The sequence below is a fragment of the Mesoplodon densirostris genome, chromosome 4 (assembly GCF_025265405.1).
Source record: "Mesoplodon densirostris isolate mMesDen1 chromosome 4, mMesDen1 primary haplotype, whole genome shotgun sequence".
NCBI lineage: Eukaryota > Metazoa > Chordata > Mammalia > Artiodactyla > Ziphiidae > Mesoplodon > Mesoplodon densirostris.
Window position 1 is genome coordinate 166964337 of NC_082664.1, and position 23418 is coordinate 166987754.

The 23418-nt window shown below is 37.5% G+C and overlaps 1 protein-coding gene across 14 annotated transcripts in view; it reads left to right on the forward strand.

Moving 5' to 3' along the window:
• The window catches only part of PARD3 (par-3 family cell polarity regulator), a 634482-nt gene that overhangs the window by 322233 nt on the left and 288831 nt on the right, over nt 1–23418 (forward strand). For all 14 annotated transcript variants that reach the window (XM_060097665.1, XM_060097670.1, XM_060097666.1 and 11 more), the window contains 2 exons: nt 17065–17156; nt 19334–19417. In XM_060097665.1, the coding sequence (XP_059953648.1) occupies nt 17065–17156; nt 19334–19417 (176 nt within the window). The remainder of the gene's footprint in view (nt 1–17064; nt 17157–19333; nt 19418–23418) is intronic.

Consider the following 23418-nt stretch of genomic DNA (forward strand, 5'->3'; position numbering starts at 1 on the left):
ATAAAAATTACACCTGCATATATGGGCATCTCACATATATACTGTTATAGAGAGGGAATTGGAGGGATATTTTCCAAATTACAACTGTGATTCATTTTAAAGGGGGGACTTGTGGAGGTACCGTGGGGCTTCCGTGTTGTATTCTGTGCACATTAGCACCAGTTTAATCTTTTATGAGTCGACGTGATGATGGGGAAACACTCCTCGTAACATTAAAAAAAATTGCTAAAGAGACACATACACTCCAACGCTGAGGTGGGTTGGTTTCCCTTGCTTCAAAGAGCATTTCTTTCTTTTTTAAAAATCATTCATTCATTCTTTCATTCATTTATGGCTGCGTTGGGTCTTCGTTGCTGTCCACCGGCTTTCTCTAGTTGTGGCGAGCGGGAGCTACTCTTCATTGTGGTGCGCGGGCTTCTCATTGCGGTGGCTTCTCATTGCGGAGCACAGGCTCTAGGTGCGCAGGCCTCAGTAATTGTGGCACACAGGCTCAGTAGTTGTGGCTTGCAGGCTCTAGAGCACAGGTTCAGTAGTTGTGGTGCACGGGCTTAGTTGCTCCACGGCATGTGGGATCTTCCCGGACCAGGGCTCGAACCCGTGTCCCCTGCATTGACAGGTGGATTCTTAACCACTGCGCCACCAGGGAAGCCCCCAAATAACATTTCTTTGTATTACTTCTCTCCCATTCTTCCCTCAACACCCAACATCTTCTTTAACATTTACTTGATGATAAATTTTAAATTAATATTTTAATATTTAAAAATTACCCTATTATTTTTTATATTCAATTTTATAAATGCATAGCACCTTTTATTTAAAAAGTTTAATGCATTCTCAGAGGACAAGATTGGAATCACTTGCCCTCTGAAAACGGCACACGACCAGATAAATGTCCTCATGTCTCGTGCCGTGATTTGAAGGTAGTCACTCAGTAAACACTAATAAATTAAAGATTTCTAAACAGATTAAATTAATTTTCTGAAGAACTGTAATCATGGATGTTTAAACAGACCATGAATTTATTTGCTGTCATTTATGAGACAAAAGATTAAGTCTGGTAGAATAAGTTACTCCTAATTTCCATCAGGAATGTGGATAATGTCCAAAATAAAGAATGTATAATCACCAACCATGGTACTTAACTGCCTTGAAGAGTTTCATGATAAACACCTAAAAATTTACTTTTTAAATCTCAAAAATTATCATCCATTAATCTAGCATGTAGAATAATTTTTTTTGAATTAGTACATCTAAATCTTTGAAAATATACAATTATGAAATGGATTTATTTTTATAGACTTAAGAAAAACCTTTATAAGTATGCTTTTAATAAGCAAAAGTTATTCTTTATAATATGATTTTAGACTTGCCTTGCTACTTTCCTACCACATACTCTGAAACCAAATCTTATCCTTTCTAGGTTGGTCATGGGTCATTTCCCTCTGTGGAAACTTTTGTAAAATCACACTGTAATCTGTTAAACCAAGGGTATTTTAATTTGTATCATATGGGAAAGCACCTGTGAAATCCTTGCCTAAATTTCTAATCTTTCATAATTTAAACTTAATTTGTCTCTCTCCTTTTTTCCTTTTTTTTTTTTTGGATGGGGGCAGTTTAAAATATCAGCAAAGCTGAACAGAAATAAATGCATTTGGTAATTGAAAACAATTAAGATGTATACTCATCATTTTTTTGCAAAAATTTCTCCAAATTAAAATTAAACCTAGGGCTTCCCTGGTGGCGTGGTGGTTAAGAATCCGCCTGCCAATGCAGGGGACACGGGTTTGATCCCTGGTCCGGGAAGATCCCACATGCCACGGAGCAACTAAGCCCGTGCGCCACAACTACTGAGCCTGTGCTCTAGAGCCCACGAGCCACAACTACCTAGCCCGCGTGCTGCAACCACTGAAGCCTGCACGCCTAGAGCCCATGCTCCGCAACGAGAGAAGCCACCGCAATGAGAAGCCTACACACCGCAAGGAAGAGTACCCCCTGCTTGCCGCAACCAGAGAAAGCCCGCGCACAGCAACGAAGACCCAACGCAGCCAAAAATAAAAATAAATAAATAAATAAAAAGTTAAACCTAGCCAGTTGTACTCCATTTTCTGTTTTTATCCTCAAGTCACCTTTAAGAATATCTATGGGGCTTCCCTGGTGGAGCAGTGGTTGAGTCCACCTGCCGATGCAGGGGACACAGGTTCGTGCCCCGGTCTGGGAGGATCCCACATGCCGCGGAGCGGCTGGGCCCGTGAGCCATGGCCGCTGAGCCTGCGCGTCCGGAGCCGGTGCTCCGCAACAGGAGAGACCACAACAGTGAGAGGCCCGCGTATCGCAAAAAAAAAAAAAAGAATATATATGGCAACTTAAGCTCAATGGTTCAAAAATAAAACATGTGAGAGAGAAGACAGATGTTAGCAATTAGTGAATTTAGGTGAAGGGTCTATTGAGTGTATCCAATTTTCTGTAGGTTGGACATTTTGCCCAAAAATTTGAGGAAAAGGAAGTTGCACGTAATCCAAATTCTTTGCATTTTCTTTAAAACAGCAAAGTCAATTCATTCTTACCATTGCGGCTCAGGAAGTAAAAGTGTTTCACAGTCTCGAGATCTTGATTTAAGAAATATTTGGCCAAAAACTCAGGTGCCGTTTCATCTGCAGCCCCTGTTTGTTTATTGTCTCCCTATCCACATTCTGACTTCAACAATGGATGTGGATGTTGGTATCTGTCAGGGTTGGGCCATGTTTTCATTTTCATGTTGCAATTAGGTTGTTACCTTGGTAATCCCAAGCTGTCCAGGATAGCTGAGCCTTACGTTTAGGGCCCTGGAGTCAGGAACCGAGTTAGCTGCTGTGAGTTTGTAAAGATGCCTGGTGACTGTTCGGTGACTGCTGGGTGTGCTCAGGAGACCTTCTCAGCTCTGCAGGCCGCCTCAGACCTGGCTCAGCAGTAGCTGACTGCTGAAAGACAAGGGGGGTGGTTGTGGCTGCTCTCCTCCTTCCCTGCCTGTAGGCTCTCTTTGCATTTCAGCTTGTGGTGCTGAGAATGTGTGTTTGCTCCCTTTACAGGTCACCTGCCCTGCCCCTCCAGGAGCTCTCCTTTGAGTCTGGTAGATTTACATGTGGATTGATAGCTGTGTGACAAAGGATGGGTTCCTTAACCACTCTGAGCTGCAATTCTCTATTTGTAGAACAGGAACAGCACGGATATAGGGCCTGGCTCATTCGTGAGGATGTTTAATATTATCACCACTGTCAATAAATATTTTCCCTTTTCCTACCCATCTTTATCCTCTGAGGTAATTATATAAAGTTCTTTTCAGTGTTTAACTAAAATATCTATAAGATAAAATAAAGTGCTTTGTTCAAAATGTATGCACTTAACAGGTATAATTATTAAACACTGAAAAGCAGTGTTATGCTCAAGGCCACTGCTTGTAGTTGTTTTGCAGAAGGGGAGAACTGGGGTGAAGTACAGCCTGTGCTTTGCACCCCAAACCAGATTCTTCAAGGGGACCCCTTTCTCTAGTCTCACGTAGGCACCATAGAGGTGCCAGATGCACTTCGGTGTCTAGTCCCTTTATAACTGGCCTTTTAGGAAATTCAAGTTCCATTTTAGATACAAATTGTCCTTTGCTGTCAGAGTGGTGGCGGTCATTGTTAGAAAGTCGTTGCTTGATGGTACACGTGGTTCCCGACTTAGGATGGTTCAGTACACATTCATCAGAAACCTTACTTCGAATTTTGAACTTGGATCTAGTCATGGATGTTTGCATCCGCTCTCTCCTCTCTCGTGTTGCTGAGCGGTGGCAGCGAGTCGCAGTTTCCAGTCAGCGTGATCTGGAGGGTAAACAACCAGAACACTTGACAACCATTCTGTTCTTCTCATTTGGTACAGTGTTCAATAAATTACATGAGATATCCAGTACTTTATTATAAAGTAGGCATTGTGTTAGACAATTTTTCCCAACTGTAGGCTAATGTAAGTGTTCTGAGCACATTTAAGGCAGGCTTGGCTAAGCTGTGATGTAGGTTAGGAGCATTAGATGCATTTTGGGCTTATGATATTTTTGACTTACTATGAGTTTATTGGGACAAACCCCATCATAGGAGATCTGTAATTCATTTGTTAGTTGGTTCAAAGAATAGTTAAACATCTGTTACATGAATGGCCTTACTAGGATATAAAATAAAACTGAGCAGTAATCTGGCCAAGTATGAATAAGTGTCAGACAGAATGTTGGTACTTTATATTATTGATATTTTTAATTAATCTTCTAAGAATCCTTTCCTTTCTTTCTGATCTTCCCCAGTACCACCTGAGTAATTATAGCCGGCTTCTGCCTGATGGTCATATGTCTTCCCAACTCTGTTAAGTGACATCATCTTGGTAGTTTTCAGTCTGCCACAGGGGGAGTATTTGTATCACAGGTGTTGGCGAACATTACAAATCAGATCTTCTTTTCCCTTAAAATTTTTTTTTTCCTTTGGAGAGCCAGCTCTTAGACAGTTATCAGCGCACTCCTGCGTGTATCACATCTTCACGCCACTTCCTAGAAATCATTGGTTATCCGTCCAAGTCTCTGCTTTGACAGCCCGTCATTGCATTGGGTTTTGTCTCTAACCTGATGAGACTTCTCTTTACTCCAAACAAGTTTTTGCGTGTCAGCATCTGTCCCCACCTTCCCCACTGGAGCCCCCAGAAGAGCTGGGCTTAGGATTGTTCAGGTCCATCTCCCAAGTGCTTTCTTAGTGACATTGCTCTGATGGACACCCCAGGACTGACCTGAGGATGTGATGTCAAACGGACCCTTTCAAACTTGCTCGTCCTATCAGAGAAGCAAGGCAGGGCCTGAGTGTTCTTTGGGGTCACAGAGTGTTAAGTCTTGAGAAGACCCCTGCTCCTTAGCTGAGTGCAGAACAATATATGTTTCTATTTTTAAAATACATTTGTATCTTGATGGTATCTCTTGAGACTGTCAGAAGTGAGGTCTGTAACTGCAGGTCTCTTTGACCTCCTCACATGTTTGACTCAACTCACTAGTAATAGTGTCTGTTTAATGATTCTTTTAAGAAGTTGGAATTTTATTAATATCTGGCTGCTACCCTCAAGAGTATATATAGGCACAGAAACCCCCTGCAGTTCCATTTTACAAAGAATTCTCATATGTGGAGGTGATTTTAGGAATGATAGAGAATAGAGACAGAAGATGGGTTCCACATTTAATGCCCAAGGGAGAAAAGCCACCCGCAGACACACGTCCAGGAATCCAGCAGCTAAGGCTCACGTAGAGAGAAGAATCCAGGTGAAAGGGCTGTGAGACTTATTTTAAGAAATTGCCTAATGACAGATTCAGGGTTTTGAATAGGAAATAGTATTTGGTATTCAAGATTTCTCAAATAAAGGAAGAAAGGTAGCTCTGGCCCTTGAAAAGCTAATCTGAATCACAAAGGCTGAGCTGACTTTACAGGAAAAGTGTGAAAGACTTCTGAATGTGCTTCCCTTGTACTGTCTTTATCTGAAGATACTACAAGTTGTTCACCCCCGAAATAAGCCCACGCTCTGGGTCGTGATGCTAAAGATAGCTGTTGAGCTTTTTAAAAATACATGGACTGTCTAATATCTTAAAATCTATTTCAGTTTATTATTAGTTACAAAGTCTGTTTTCTTCCGAATTGTAGTACGTGCCCGGTAAAACTTTTTAAGAGAGGAAACTCCTACCACCTATCAGTCCAATTCAACCTGTCTATTATCTGGAGAACAAGTAAGCAGACAACTTGACCCTCTTTTATCTGAACATTCAGGAGTAAATATTTCAAGAGTCAAACAGTTTCTATCCCCATGAATGACCTAAATGAATATTTCAGAACTTTTACTTTTGTAACTGAAAGTAACCAGTATCTGTTATGTTTTCTATTTCTATTTGTCCGGTATATCACTGCTGCAATCATTTTATACTAAATATTGTAATGAGTCTCTTACTCTGAAAGCATCTCTTTCTGGTAAATACTAATAAGACGGTCTTTCACATAAGATGAGCTCAAGTTTTTTTAGTCCATTTGCAAATCACAAATTCCAGATTTAATTATATCCCAAGGGAACAACCTGAGGAAACCAAAAGAACTGACATAATTGGATCAAATTGTGTAATCAAAAGCAAATGATATGGTTATTAAACCTAATGAAATGACTTCCCAGTGTTTAATTCATTTCTCTGACTCAAGAAATTTTAGTAATAAGCAAGTGTGTTGAAAGGGATACTCTGAACAATCACCCTTCCTAAACAGTCCTTTTCTCCAAGACTGTTTTTGGTTGAAATATTTCTGAAAGTTACACATTAGAACAGATAGTTGTTATCTTCTGGGACGTGAGTGAAAGGAGAGGTGGCAGGAGGTGACATCTGGGTCCTTATTAAACCCAGGAAGAAAGCAGTGAAAGGGGCAAATGCTTTTATAAGGTAATGATCTCTTGTATTACCACCTCCATTTTACATAAAGTGAAAACAAACAGTAATTGGTAATAGCTATATGGCATCTAAAGGATTACTATCACTAGTTTATAAAGATTTTGTTGAAATTCATGGAAAAAAATAGGCTTCTGATAAATAGATGAGTGAGATGAGTAGATAAATCAACCACATATTTTACATATTTTACTTATGTTGTAGGCAGTGTTCCAAGCATTTTCTGTTAATTAACTCATTTGATCCTCATAGAAACTCAGTAGATAGTATTATTCTTCCCAGTTTATAAATGAGTTAACTAAGGCAGAGAAGTTGCCAAAATCATTCTGCATGGAGATTCTGTTTTTAACCACCCGGCTAAAGTGCCATACCAAACATAACACATGTTTATTGGTTTAAATTAGTGTATTTGTTTAATGTCTTAATTTTTGTTTAGCATTTGTATCAGATCCCAGGCATTAAGGGCAATGCAGCAATACACAGCTAATTAGCTTTATTAATGTTAACCTCTATGTTTATTATAAACCTTTGAACCATGATTTTAAATTGAGCATTCAGACTAATCTTTGTTGCCATGTACCTTGTGTCAAAATATAATAGATTTTGTTTTGTTTGAGAGAATACAATCTCTTGATCCCCAGAAAATCTACCAACTAGCTTTTTTTTTTTTTTTTTTTTTTTTCCCTTTGCGGTACGCGAGCCTCTCACTGTTGTGGCCTCTCCCGTTGCGGAGCACAGGCTCCGGATGCGCAGGCTCAGCGGCCATGGCTCACGGGCCCAGCTGCTCCGTGGCATGTGGGATCTTTCCGGACCGGGGCACGAACCCATGTCCCCTGCATCGGCAGGTGGACTCTCAACCACTGCGCCACCAGGGAAGCCCTACCAACTAGCTTTTGCTTCATTGAACTTAACTAGAAAATTGAGTGAAAACGAGATTTTTCTTTTTTTTTTTTTTGAAAGCCACTTACTTTATTGAAGCCATTTACTGGTTTCAAGTAAGTTAATGACTGCATTTCATTTGTGAAGTTATAAGGTTGCATTGGAAAATAATAAACCAGTGCAAACTCTAATAGATGTTTAGAGTGGATTTTGTTATAGGACCCATGTGTTGCTCTTTACTTGCTTATTAACAATTTAAAATAATGAGGTGTAGAACTTTGGGGACTACAAAATGTTTTTTAATAAGCCCTTCAAAATTAATAATGGTAAAGTATGTATTTATCATCAGGGAAAAAGGATAAAATATATACATCTTGGTCCCCGTTGGAAGCCATGTGAGGTTTTTGTGGGCCACAGAGCCCAAAGGTGAACTGGCTTAGCTGTGACTCTTCTTCACTCTTTATTCTTTCTTTAATTTTTAATTTAAATTTCTTCTAATTTTTTGATATGGCATCTTACCAGTCTTTTGCTCTTCTTCTGCCATTCAGACACTATACCAAATCATTGATTTTTTTAAAAAAACTCTCTACTTGATTTCTAGGACTGATTCAATATGATATACATCAATATCAATGACCATTTCCATCTTTTTACTTCCCTATAATGTTCTGTTTTCTTTCTAGATCCTTGATTCTTTGAAAAGTCACTTTCCAGAGAAATTATAAAGCAGCGATATTATGTAATAAAAAGTACTTTATGAAAGTTTTGTAGGGTTTTATTAAAAAATAAAAATAACCTTTCTTTATTTCTAAAAGATTTTATGCTCATTGTAAAAATACTTAATGTTATAGAGACACAGTAAAAGTCACTGTAACAGTTACACTGTTACACAGATGTAACAGCTGGTAAGATTTCCTGATGTTCATTATTTATGTTTCTCCTGAAATGAAAATTCACACACAAAAATATTTTAATAGTAATTCTCACTCTATGAAAGTACATTTATTATATGTTCAGAGTTTAATATTTTTTACAACATAAATTTTATTTTATTTTCATTTCTCACAGGCCCTAGCCCTGACTAACTAGTTAGCTAGGGTCACATCAGTACTGGATAGTTCTGGATTACTCTTCCCTGAGTGAAATAGAGTGAAAAAACATGGTAAAACTGAAGAACCACAGGCCATGATGCTGTTTTCAAAATCCCAGGGCTGCTGCTGCAGAGAAATCTGAAATCTTTTCTAGGCCTAATTTCTTCATAATAAGAATTCCTGCCTTGTTGTGAGGATTAAGTGAAAGATTGTATATGTAGTTTGTGGTGTGTTATAGATGTTTAGTAAAATTGGTTCTTTTTTTTTTCCTAAAAATTTTGTTTTAATATGTAAGGTATTTTGCATGTAGTGATAGCCATGAGTCAATCCCAGCAAGTTTATGAGATAGAGAAAGTCGTATTTCCTTTATTTGGATTAAGAAAGTGGGGCTCGGTGAGATGAGTAATACATGGCAGAGGCAGGCCTCTTACCCAGGTTGGTTGTTCATTACACCCGTGCACGTACTGGGTGGATCCAGTACATTTCTATATAAAGTCTCATGTAGAGCATTCAGTAAACTTTATTAAAGAATGCTTTGCAAGGCTTCCCTGGTGGTGCAGTGGTTAAGAATCCACCTGCCAACACAGGAGACACGGGTTCGAGCCCTGGTCCGGGAAGATACCACGTGCCGGGGAACAACTAAGCCCACGTGCCACAACTACTGAGCCTGCACTTTAGAGCCCGTGCACCACAACTACTGAGCCTGCGCTCTAGAGCCCGTGCTTGGCAACAAGAGAAGCCACTGTAATGAGAAGCCTGCGCACCGCAATGAAGAGTAGCCCCCGCGCGCAGCAACAAGGACGCAACACAGCCAAAAATAAAAGAATAAATAAATAAATAAATAAACAAACAAATAGATAAATTTATTTTAAAAAAATGCTTTGAGTGTCAACAACACAGCTCTGTTATCCAAGCTATGTTGTGCTCAGAGAGCTGGAAGCTTGTCACATGGTTACATGGCTCAGTTATATTTGGAAAAAAGATTTGCACAAAATTCATTTAAAAAATCCCATGTGCTTTGTTTTTTGGAATATGTTTAAGGGTTGTGTTGTTAAGGATTAAATTGAGGTTGTATTGAGGACTAAAGAAGTGGGTTCTTTAGTAATCGGCACATCAGAAGTCCTCGGTATATACTAGCAATTATTTTATTGTTAATTAAAACTTGTGAAGTTTAAAAGTTGTGTCTTGCCTTTTTAAGAAGTGATTTATACTTATCTGTAGCAAGAAATATTTGTTTAGATTTTTTCTTAATGATCTAAATAAAAGTTTAAATAATTACTTTAGTTTCTCCATTAACAAATCAGTGGTTAATTCTGAAATCATTTTTAAGCCAAGGAGAAATCGATTTTTTGAAAGAAAATAGTTATAAGTGTTTTTTTAAAAAATAGGTCTGAATAAGTATTGTTTACTTACCCATGTATTACTTATTTCACCCCAAGGGTAAAGCATTTTAAAGTGTCACCTCAGTAAGGTTTAAAACTTTATTGTTAGGCAAGATTGGTCAGATGACAAAATCAGTACATTTCAACAGTCCATACGTCAGAGTATTTTTTCAGTAATGTTCAAAAGAAAACCAATGGGTATTAGTCTCATAAGGAAGCCACACCTGAACCAGATTGATTAGGCTGATTAAAATCATGTCATGATTAAAATCAGTGTACCTAATGGGTACATTTGGGCATTGGTGTGTGGTAGGGAAACTGAGCAGTGTAGAGGTACTTCCTGCAAAACGAATGGCCTCTGTATTGTTGAAGTGGTGATAGTGGTCAAGTCTTTGGGATAGAACTCTAATAATCTATGAGAAGCGGGCTTACGTTTTGGAACTAAATTTCAAGATTCCACTGTGCATGTAACAGGTGCAAAGATACATACTATTTGCTGTTCTCTGTGGTTAGATAGCTTCATAAATCAGCACCATCTGTTCTTCTTCTCAAAGACTCTTCTCTTGCCTTGGGTTGTGTGGAGTCATGTTGTGTATGTTTCAAGACAGGAAATGTTTCATTTCTTTGGTAAATGAAAATTTCATGGACTGTGTTCAGGACTATGTTTGCCATTCCATTTGATCAGTATTAGCTTGAGATGAGGATGTTAGGTATCCGGTTGAGGGCATGCAGCTCACATATAACATTCAATATCACAGGTACTGAATACTTCTTCATTTAATCCAAAATTATTTGGCGTTGAGCTCTGGGTTCTGTGGAGCAAGTTTATATTATAATGAACTGCACTGCCTTTAAAGGTATAACAGCTATTAATTTCCCTCTATAATATAATACAAGAAGATATTTTGATTCTAAAAAGTCTTGTTTATTATCTCGTCTGTTCTTAATAGTTTTTGAATTCTTGTTTCTATATAAATGTTTTTACTCTAGTAGAATATAATGATCTTTAAGTAAAATTATATTACACATTTCCTGATTTTATTTCTTTAGAAGTTGGCTATAGATTTATCATTTTCAGTTGTGAAATTCCCCTCACCCCCAAATGTTTTCAGTTGTTTTCCACATATGATGGGAAATTATTTTTCCCTGGCGATTTGGCCAGTTAGTCAAGTAGTGGAAACCTTAACACAAGAGCCTTCTGGAATCCAATTTGTGATACTTAGAGGACTTGGAAACAGATTCCCCTTGGAATTTGTTTTCCACCATATGTGATCCCCCCCAAAAGTGGTTTAATTCATGCTGTCAACATTCAAATAAATATTTTCTCTGGGATGCTATGGTTCACTAATAGTTAATGTCTCACATTAAATTCAGAAAATTTTGCAATTCTAAAATTCTAAAAAGGTGACAAAGATCATTTGGTTGAGCATTTGTGTAGCAATATAACTGAACCAGTCAAATTATTTTACTCTAAAAAATAATAATAAAAACACTTGAGGAAGAATATTGTAAATTTGTTTCCCAGGGTATCATCAGAACTTTTGTTTCTTTTCTTGCTTCCTAAACATAAAAATCAAAGTCAAGTATGCAGGAAATTTACATACACAAGTATAACCTAAGTTTGTAAAAAACATTTTAAAATGATTAAATTATTCCTTCAAATTGTAGGCTTTTCTTTAAAGTAGTAACTATTCAAACTATTTAGATCCTTGGAACCCAAGAGTTTGAATGTTGACATGCAGGTGATTGCTTTCCGGGTGAAGTTTTATTATGTTCCGTAAGGCAGACAGAGTGCTTTTGCTTTCCTTGTTTGCTAACCAAACCAGTTACAAAGCTTGTCCTCTTAATACTTTATATGAGTGATGGAGGGCAGGATTCAGATTTTAAGTGTTCTAATTACAGATCCTGTACTATTTTGCAATGGCATCCACTTTGGTATTTGGATATCATTAAAAAAAAATCTGTGACTGCAGAGAAGATATATAGTGCTCATTAGGAAAAAAATACAACTAGATAATTTTTGAAGTTAAAAAGATAATTAGAGGTTTAGCCAAATTTGGTTTTCTTAAAGACATAGTTCATGTGAGTGCTTGTGATTTCAGAATATATCATCCATTGGTCCTTCAAGGACTTTTTCAATTGAAGGTGAGTCTTTATATTGTTCATGTTATGGAAGAGAGTAAGATTATTAATTTTTATGAGAAGCAGAGAACAAATAGGTTCACATGAAGCTTTTATCACCATTTGTCTAATATGAGTTTCTAACCTGATCTAAAACTCACTCTTCTCACCCAAGCTTATCAAATATTCATTTTTCTCCCACTTTTTTCTCTTCTTTGACTACTTGTCTCCTCCATCTTTAAAAAAATTGCTTAGATCAATATTTTACGGTAGATAAAAGGTTAACAAAATCTTTTCCCCCTCTGCATGAGAATGTAAACTTTGGTGGGTTTTTTTGGCTCCCTTTTTCTGGAAAACTGTTAGTTTCCGTAAACTATCTTTGTATGGTAATTAAATTATTTTGATTGGTAATTTGCATCTAGACTCAAAAAACTGTAACTAGCTGGCAAACAGCTGTCCCTATGGTGGTGTCATGAGACATACTGGCTTCTCTGAGACAGGAGGCTCCCAAGCCAGGGTAGCGCTTTGCATCCAGCCCATGTGAGTCTCTTCCCCCGCACCTGAGCTGTCATCTGGGGGACACACAGGAAGAGACCCTGGACATCTTCAAGGATGGCTCCTGCCAAGGAGAGAAGCGAGACACTGCCTCGCTGGCAAGTTGGGTTTCCTGCCTTTTATCCTTTGCAGTAAATCTGATGCCAGGTGGCATTTGGGGGTCTTGAGAGTCTGGATGTTTAGGTGGATCTAAAGAGCCTCTCTTGGTGGGTATTTCAAATATGTAGTCAGAATAAAATAACATATATCATGCTGGAAGGCGTTTAATGAAAAAGCTAGCAGTCTCTGTGTTCTCCTCCTCTGTGTTCCCCCAGCCCCTCTCCCCAGAGGCAGCAACTCCCAATTTATGCAGACGTTGGTTCTGCTATTTACTTCCATGTTTCTGAATAAAATATTTATGTTGCTCTTTCCTGGTTACCAGTTATTGACATCTGTTGACTTGCCATTTATGGAAGATGGGGTTTTTCCTTTTATGCCACTTTCACTTTCCCCATTCCCATCCTCTCAGTATTGTTACATGAAAAGTCCAAGTGAAATCAATAGCCAGTGTCACATTATATGGTGATGTAAGAACTGCTTACTGCATAACCAAGTAGGTACTCTGATTACATGTCCTTTCCTACACATTTTCCTTTGTTGTGCTTGGAGCTAATTGCTTTGACTTCTAAAAAATTTGTTTTGTTTTCTCTATACATATCTTTAATTCCCCTCCCCCCATTCTCTATCAGGTCTGTCAAAATGTTTCCCAAATGTTCAAAAATATTGAACTATTATTTTTTTTTTTTTCTCATGGAGATTGACTTCCCAGACCTCTCCATCCTGCTGCTCTAATCTGAACTTGTTTTTGCTTCTCTGGACTGTCACCATATTCTGGGACTTTCCTTGGGTTTTGTCCATTGTTTTATTGAATTTTCTGGATTTTGCTGGAGCACATCCAAAAATAGCTTTATGTGGAAGGGTCCATGGGAAGTAAAGACTTTGCATGGCTGAGAGGTTTTTTGAATTTTCACACTTGCTTTTTTTGTTTGGTTGGGCATATTGTTCCACATTGAAAAATTAGTTTTTCCTTGATATAGAAGGTATGACTCTTTTATCTAGTACAATTTAATGTTACCATTCAAAAGACATTGTTATAGAGCATTTGTTAATCATATTCCCAGTTTTAGTATGCTAGTGATCATATAAATGCTACCACTCGGCAATGCTCAGATTAAACTCTGTTGTCGGGAGATAATTCTCCATGGTTCCCTTGCATTTTTGTACATCTTGAGAATAAAGCCCTTTGTTCTGGACTCTTCTTTCAGCAATGTGTTGAAAGAAGCCTTGGAAGATAGGCATAGTGTCTCTCTCCAAAGCAGTGGGCAGACAAGCTTACTGCCTATGTAAAAGGTTCGAGTTCCCTGGGCTTATGTTTCTTCTGTGTGGGCCCCTGAGAATTTTAGCTTAGGAATCAGTGCATAAAAGGATGATGCTCTGGTTAATGCTGTTGCTGTAATGAGCTGTCCTTTGTCTCCGACCCGGGAGTCTCGTGTCCTCTGTGACATCCGTGAAGCTATGGCAGGCTCACTATGAGCTTTCAAGTAGGGTGAAATCATAGGCCCTTCATGGTTCTTCACATCTATTTTATCTTTGAAAAGTTCCTCAACTAACAACCCATAGTGTTTTCTTCTTCCCACCATTTACCAGATTGTATACAGCATTAGTTGTTTATATTTTTTAATATGTTTTCTCATTCTGGAGGCCTTTTATGATGAAAGCACGTTGTATACAGCAAAGTGCAACAAATGTCGGGTTTTATGCAACTTTATAAAATGCAGATGATACAGTTTGTAATTAACTGAGTAGGTAATATGTTTAATATTAAATTTTACTGCAAGGCACAAGGTATGTGTGGACAAATAGATATTCTCAAAATATTTTAGAGCTGTGTAACATTACCCTAAAACAATTACTAAGGTATGTTTTATATGTCATGTATTTATTGTTTATTTCTCTTTTCAATAACAACATTTATTGTCAGTTACCATGTGTCAGGTATTATGTTATGATTGTGATGTGGATTATCTTACTTATTCCTCTCAGTAGTCCTACAAAGAAGATGCTTTTATTGTTCCCAGTTTACAGAAGAAGGGATAGAGATACAAAAGGGGTATATAACTTTCCTAAGGATATAAAATTGGCAGATGGCACACTTAGTGTTCACATCTCGGTTTGTTTAATTTTCTAATCTGAACTCTTAACCACTACACTCTGCTGTAAAATGAAGAGAAGGAAAGGACAAAAAGTACATTGACTCCCCTGAAAAAATTTTTTAACACTATGTAGCTTAAATTGATACTCTTAGACCTTCCATCTTGATTTGACATATATAATAACTGAACTTCATCTACTATGGTTATGATGGAATTCAGTGTATAACTCCTACTAAAAGTGACTGTGTTCAGCTGCAGCTTTAAAAAGTACAAAACAACAAAATAAAGCAATATAGGAGCTGATCTGTACACATCCAGACACTGTGGTTCCCACAGCAATTGCAGCTCAGCCTCAGGGCGGTGAATTTTGCAAAATAACTGAACACCATATGCAGCTACATGAAACAATATTCTTCATGCTCTTGGGGACCTGATAATGGCCACTGTGGGAACAATGAATGTGTCCATTATCAGTTACTGTTTCATCACTGTAGTTTAGGGTGTTTCATTTATGTGACCATTTCACAGTGCCACATAGGTGTTTCTGTTGGTTATACATCATGGTGGTGTTTCAGCAGTGTTTACATTATTAATGAATCCTGAAACAAACTGTCTTTAACCCATAAGACTGTTTGTATGTTTTCCATCTGATTTATATAAATACAATCCCACTTCTCTCCTCCCTACCCCCACTCCCAATGGAAAAGCATAATTTGGGGAGTTCTTGTTTACATTAAGTGTGGTTCTTAGGCAGGTTCAAGATACTGGTTAACCTTTGAAATGTGTTATGTGCTGGTGCTTAAAAGAGATAGGTGACTAAGAACTACATATTAGAGCCTCTCAGAACACAGGGTCATCAATCTTCAAGTAGCTTGACTTCATGCAGTGCCTTGCCATTGAGGATGCATGGAGCCTATCCAAATTCAGAGAAAAACTTGGTGCATTCAGCTTCTTATTTTGGTAGATTCTCAGAGGAAATGTCCGTTGGGCATTACCAACTGCCCTGCCTTGCCTTCCTATTGCTTCAGTAATTTGAAATATTGTTTGATGCTGTGTCTTGAACCTATAACCTTTGCTTATCATTTTGTTGATTGAAGTCTCTGTTGATGGTGTATATATTTCTACTATGATTCTGTTAAATACATGGTTAAAAATATACAGTTTTTCTCTAATGGTGTACTCTCATTAGGTGGTTTAGTTAAGCTCACATATAAACTCACTGTTTTCAAATTTACACAGTAGAAAGGGTAAACCTAACAAATTGTATGTGTACATAAATTATGCACATTGTGGATCCAAGGTGAAACCCTCATGAACCTCTTAGCCACTGTGTTTGGAGATTTGGAGTCTTTTCTGAATATTCTAATTTGGATAATAAGACCATTGATATCATCAGGCATGTTTATCCTTATTCAAATGATCCTGCAAAGCCAAAGTCACTGTTAGTGAACTGCTTAGTGAAAAGACAGTGACCAAGATTAGAAAGTAAGGCATATTCTTGGGTGACATTTCATTTACTTTTATGAACCATCACATTTATTCCACATGCACCTTTTGAAACACCAGCATGTTTACCCAATTTCTACAGCATGTTGGAATATAATTTTTACAAACTATTGCCTTTCTAAAAGGAAGAATACAATGGTGGTTATTGGGGTTGGTTATCTTACTCTTCGTGCCTTTCCCAGCACTGGGTCCTTTGTAACAGAAGTAAACACAAATGGTTCTTCATGGCTAAGATCTTAATGCCTTTACCTCTAAATGATCAGTCGATTGGCTTAGGATAACTTTATGTGAGATTTCACAGGACGAAGTATCTAAGTCTAGGATTGTGCTTACTTGATGTTCATTTTGACAAGGTGTGTTAATAGGAACTGGGGAACTGACAATAGGACTGAAGATTTTGCTAGTTGTTAAGGTTTATAATGATCTCAACTGTTTGGATTAGTATAAATGTTAACCATGCATCCCCAGTGTAATGTACATTTATTTATTAGTTTATTATAACATTGTAGTAATATATAATTACTTCCTAAAACATACACCGAAAAGTGAAATAAAAATGATAAGAGGGTTAATATAAGTTCTAATGTTTTCTTTCCTTATTGTGGTGGCATCTTGTTCACCCCCGAGGATATACTAACTCAGGAGACTGTTGCTTTAAAATGCAGCTTTTCACATGTACAAACCCACAATAGTACAAACTATTAATACTAATTAATAGTATTAATCTTATCATTAAAGGTCATCCTTGCTAAGGAGAGATATTGTTAACATTATCATAATGCCTCTTAGACTCCAGTTTTATTCAGTTTCCTTTCATTCACTGTATAAGAATAAACCTGACTCAGAGTGTGCTTCTCTTTGTGTTGCGCCCTCTCTAGGATGAGGATGGCACGGAGGAAGACAGCAGCCGTGTTGAGCCTGTGGGGCACGCCGACACTGGTGTGGAGAACGTACCCAGCTTTTCTCTGGAGTAAGTTACTGACAGTTTCAACTAACTCTGTAATATCCATGTAGCTTCACTGATAGCAGCAAGTATTCCGAAAGCATATGGCATGCATTACGTTTGTGCTTAGTTAAAACATGCCTTGCATTGGTTTGTTTTCCAAAGAGCATCTTTCATCAATTGAGTTAATGATCTAATGTAAGAACTATAGCATGGAAATTCACATGTACCTGCCCTGAGTTTCATGCCTTGGCAAATACTATTAAATTATAATATAAAATAGTATTTGATTGAAAAAAGTCTGTTATGTTCACAGCACTGTAACTGTTTTCAGATTGCTTTTGTATGTCAGTCAGTATTTTGGTCATTTGTTCTTCAACTTTGCTAAATTAGAAAAGAAATTGACATAATTTACTTGAAAAGCTAGTTGAATCATGTAAGCATTACTCATTTTAGTGTATATTTTTTCGATTTGAAGAAATAGAATCTCTCAAGATATTTGATAAAAATTTATAGGTTAGGGATCTTGAATGATTTAAAGTGTAAAAGGTCAAAGAAAAACTTCCATATATTGTCACAACTTTACAACTATCTTAAATAATGGCAGGTTTGAATGGAAGATGTTTTCAAGACTTCTTCTAAGTTACCTTAGAGCAGGGAGGGCAGTCATTCTAAATTTTTTCTTTGATTTTGGGTAAAAGTTGGGGTCCAGATATTAATAATTAAACTCTTAATTTTGTCTTTTCTTGGTCTTCCACGGAAGGGCTATAAGAACTTTCTCAATGAGATTAAACAGGCTTCGAATCAGATTATGTTTAGATATTCAGCAACCAGCATTTTCTAAGTATTTACACACTTAAGAAACACTTGCACTGTCATAGTTCTTTTGAGAAAGAATATAAAATAAAATAAATGTATTAAAATTACCATACTAGTTGGCAAACCATCTTAGTTGACAAACCAGTCATTAAATACATGTTCAAATGGTATTAACAGCATCTCAAATAGGATTTTAGGAAACTCTATGAAAATAGAAAAAAATTAAATATCCATTTAAATAGTATTACTTTAGTAAATATGTTGGCAATATGACAAAATTTCAATTTTGTCCTAATTAGTGTATGTGATTGAATCTCTACACATAGAAATACAGTTGTAGCATTGGTATTTTCCATTGCATAAAAACTATATTGTGATCTTGGTCAAGTCCATTGGTAATCACTTACGGTTGTCCAGATTGCTTAAAACTAGATATTGAAATAGTATTGAAATAGTATTTGAAATAGTATTTCCAAATATTGATTGTTAGATCAGGACTGCTTAGGTTTCTGTGGAGTACTCACACCCACAGAAATACCTACAAAGTGGAATCTCATTGAAATGGCGTAGAACATTTACATTCTCCAGATTATACCAATTGCATTAAACTCGGGCTCTTGATATTAATATTAAAGTACTGTAGTTATGTGGTAGAAGTAACTTCATGTTACTTCATATAAATAGCTTAAAGACTTTAGAGTTCAATTACAAACACCCTTGGGACAATCATTTGATTTTTTTGCGGGTATCCCGTGGGGTTGCATTGCCTGCATATGCAGTGAGCTTACAGCAAGTAGGATGGCGACCTTCCGTGGAGCTCTGAGTTGGGAAGTAAGGGTGGCTGTATCCCATCTGGATTGCCACCTCCCGGGGCAAAGCTTTGACCTTACTGGACTTTTGCGGGAGGGGATCAATGATGTGACATGTGTAAGAGCACTTTGTAAATTATAAAGTGCTGTGCAGCTGAAGCATCTTTATCCCATTAATCTTCGTAGTCCTTGAATAGATATTAGGATGGGAAACTTCCAGTGGAAGTCTAGAGATTTGATCACGAAATGTATACTTGGACCACACAGAAGAGTGTGGTCCGAGAGCACAGGTGCTGTGTCATGTTTAATGTAGTTATCTCTGATGATTGCTCCCCCCTCCCCACCCCATGCCATCAGACTAGTGTGCAGGTATGTAGAGTTGAATGTGCCCTCATCACCATGCTTCTGTTCCAGAACGTGTATGTATATGCGTGTGTGCCTGGTGGGATTTTTCGTTTTGTCCTCCTCTGTTGTTTATTGTGTCTGTGTCGTTGCGGTTTTGTGTTTGGTTTGGTTTCAGTTTCGGTTTGTGATGGTCCATGTTCATGCTCCCTCATTCATCATATTGTCTCACAGTGATATGGTAAAGCTCGTACAAGTCCCCAACGATGGAGGGCCTCTGGGAATCCATGTAGTGCCTTTCAGTGCTCGAGGCGGCAGGTAACGTATCTTGCAGGTTTTTAATTGAATCATAATGTGGAGTGTTTTATCTTCATTTATGCTCAGATATAGAGTGGTGTTGACTTAGCATATGCTTAATAGAAGGCTTTTCATTTGGGGGCCACTGCATTATAATCACAGAAAGCACTTAGGCTGATGAAGAAATCGGGCATTTAAATTATCCTAATAATTTTATCGTTCATCACATCCATGCAAATTGATGATAGCCTTTAGAGCCAGAACTCCAGCTGAATGTGCAAAGGTAAGGGAGAGCTTAAAGCAATTTTCTGGAAAAAATGTATCCAATAAAAATTATCTAGATAACATAGAAAATGATTCATTTAAAATTTGCTTTTATGTTTATTTAGTTCTTATAAATTTTATATGATTTTTATGATTATGTTTGAAACTTTTTTAAGTTAGACAAACTATAGATTTATTTTCTACTGTGTGACTTGTGTCTCCTTCTCTTCAATCTGCCCACTCAAATATCAAAATTTTGTACTATTTGTTAGTGTGACTTCATTACTTCATAGAACATATATCCTTTAAAACATCAAATGTTACATGAGTTTCTTTTATCCTGCTGCTTTCTTTTTGTGAAAGAATTAGTGTATGTTTGCTTTTATATGTACTCAAACACTATGAACTGAATTTGCAACTAATCAAATGTTTGATGAGCCTCCATCATCCACAAGTGAAATGCTGCATCCTTCCCCATGGAGGTGGGGCAGGCATTAGCCTTTGAAGTTTACTTCCATCCTCTCTTATTTACCCATCTAATTATTACCCAATGAAACATATTTATGAACTATTTGGCTTCTTAGTTTGAACTTCTTTCTTTTATTGTTATCATTTTATCTATTTTTTAACTTCTTTTACACTGGGAGAAGAAAAGGGGGAGCTGGGAAGTCACCTTAGGCCAGTGACCAAGAACAGGAACATAGTTTCAACCCTTGTCAAGGAATTCCAAGCGTCCAGTATATTGTGAGAGATGGAGGAAACATCAGTTACAAGCATGTGATTGAGTTATCTACTTAATTGTTCAAAATAAGTATTTGAACAATTGTACTGCCTTCCTGGTATATGTTCCTGACAGTATCGAGTCCAGATTTCATGTCTTCCGTAAAGCACACGCTTTATGGAAGGTCTGGAAGCTGACACTGTGATTTACGTAGAACTCTGCTGGAGTACGAGGCTTGAATGTGAGCGTTATATCTAACAAGATGTGAAATTCACCTTGAATTGGGGATGGGGGTGTGTTACGTTCACAGAGTTATGACTGCTTTCACTTCTTTTTTTTTACAACTCTGGAGAAACATTGAAATGTCTTCAAAGGACTTTCAGTTAAATAAGCTTTGTTTCTTTCAAAATGGCCCTTGCCTTTATCTCCTTTAAAAATTATAATTTTAAGTGATCTCAGAAGTTAAACCCTTTTTCCATTTATTTCATGAGTAGAAAAGTATGAGAAGAGGGTAAAATGCATGGATGATAGCCTCCCAATATTAGTGTGCCTTTAACTGCTTGTGGAATATAACTCATCACAAATGAGATTTAATTGTGTATGTACCAGCTTTAAACCAGTATATCAATTACAAACGTGTTATTTTCTGTCATTTATTACACATTTCCTACCTCAGTGTGAAAGGATATGAGGATAAAATAGGTTAGAAAGCCTAAAGCAAAAGAAGTATAAGATAGAAAAAGAAATCTACTGCAAATTAATTCAGTGGAAGGCATTTCACAAAATCGACCACAGTTGCTGGTTACCATGGCGTTTCGTTTCGATATACAGAACACATTCAGGGAGACAAGGATCCCTTTACAGAACTAGAAGGTGTTTTATAGCTGAGTCATTTTTAGTCCCTGTTGATGTGGCAGCTTAATGAAGAATATCCTGTACAGCTTCCCTATACAAGGGACAAAGAGATTAAGAAAATGAGATTCTTTAGAAATCCTTTTTTGGCATTACTAGTTTTCATATTGGGAAACAGAACAGAATTCTTTCCCCCCAACACCTGTGATGCATCTTTGAGCTTCCTCATCACCTTGACAGTCATGGTTCTTCAGAGTGAGGCTGACAATGCGAAGAAGAGCAGGAGGACTGCTGAAGAATCATAGACGCCAGTCTTCAGGAGCCAGAGGCACCTATCTCACTTGTTCTCAGAAATGCTGACACGTGGTTTCTTCTCAGTCAGTCAGAAACCTCCCCAAGCATTTACCGTGTGATGGTTCCTGTGTTAGGTGCTGGGAAACAAGGATGAACAGGACACAGTCTCTCTCCAGGGGTTTGCAGTCAAGGTGGAGTGATAGCCAAGAACCCACACTATTATAAATATGCGATAAATGCCGACATCCCTGTATCGTAGGTGTTCTGTGAGCTGATGGAGGAGGGATTGTCTGAATTAGGTAACTGAAGTTGGCTTGTTGTAGAAGATGATTTTAATTGTGATGACAGCTTATAAAGGGAGCTACATCAGCTCAGTGGTGGCTGCAAGGGCAAATTAAGCAAGGCAGTATAGCAGAAAGGAAGAAATTAATCAGGACTCGTGAAGAAATTGCACACATTATCCAGTGGGAATACAGGAATACATATTCATGGGATATAAGTTGAAATTTCCAAGAATAACTTTCTTTGTACAAAATTCCAGTCATACTTGGGCCCTCTCAGTTTGGGAGATGTAACTAATTGAATAACACTTACTGAATACTTATTTCCTAAAAGTGACATATGCATGTCAGTATTGCTTTCTGATTTCAATTTCTAAGTCAGAAAGTCTCAAGGAACAGTGCAGAATGGGAATTAAACATCGTAAAGAGAAGAAACTCAATGCTGAACATCTCGAGTATCAAATATAATTCAGGAAAATTGGAAGAGTGTGAAGTCAACGTTAGAGAAATTTTTCAAGCTGCTTAGGTATTATTACGGCCTGAGGTATAATGAAGTTTTTTGTATAAAAATCCTGCTGGACCAATTTAAAAAGGCTATTTTCTAGAGTAGGTTGAATGTTGTTCCCCGACTGGGGACATTAGTGACCGTTGGCTTGTGGCTGCTGTTCCCCCAGCCACGGTCTTGGATGGTAGAAACGGAGACAGAATAAATGCATGGGAGAGACTATGCTGTCTCCCCCCTCCCCCCTTTTTATTTAAGATTTTTTTTTGATATGGACCATTTTTAAAGTCTCTATTAAATATGTTACAATATTGCTTCTGGCTTTTTTTTTTTCTTTTTTTCTTTTTTAGTTTTTGGCTGAGAGGCATGTGGGATCTTAGCTCCCCGACCAGGGATTGAACCCACACCCCCTGCACTGGAAGGCGAAGTCTTAACCACTGGACTGCTAGGGAAGTCCCTGCGCTGTCTCCCCTTGATGCTCTGTTTTTCTCTAGTCACCATCTTGTATTTTATTCAAAAATATAAAGTTAACTGATCCCCACCCCGAACTCTTTATTCACAGTTGTGTTACCTTGAAATTGATTTTCACTTCACACATGTAATTTCATTTCCTCCTGATTTAAATGTCAAACATAACCTCCTTATTTAAATCACAAGTGCTACTGTTTTCAGGAAAGCTATGCCAAGTAATTTTCATTTCCTTTGGCAGAAAAACCATGTTTCATGTTATTTTTTTTATATTTCTAGGACCTAGCCCAACGGTATTGCTCAGTGAAGCTTACTGTGATGACCCCTATTAGCCCTGCCTTGCTGTATTAGAAACAAAACAATAAGAATGTATCCTGCCTTGATGTTAATGAGTTTTCCTGAGCCTTCCTAATTACTTAGGAATACGATTATGTTATAATGTTAAGTATTTAGAAAGCAGAATATAAAAGTATATTCAGAAATAGGGGCTGGGCTTGTGAAATAAGGTTTTGTATTTAGTTTTAAGGGCCTTAAGGTCTAATTGAGAAATATGTATGTAAAAAGATCTATACTATGTGTCTAAAGAACTCAGTGCACATGTGCCATAGGGTTTAGAGGAAATAGGGCTATTGACTATTGG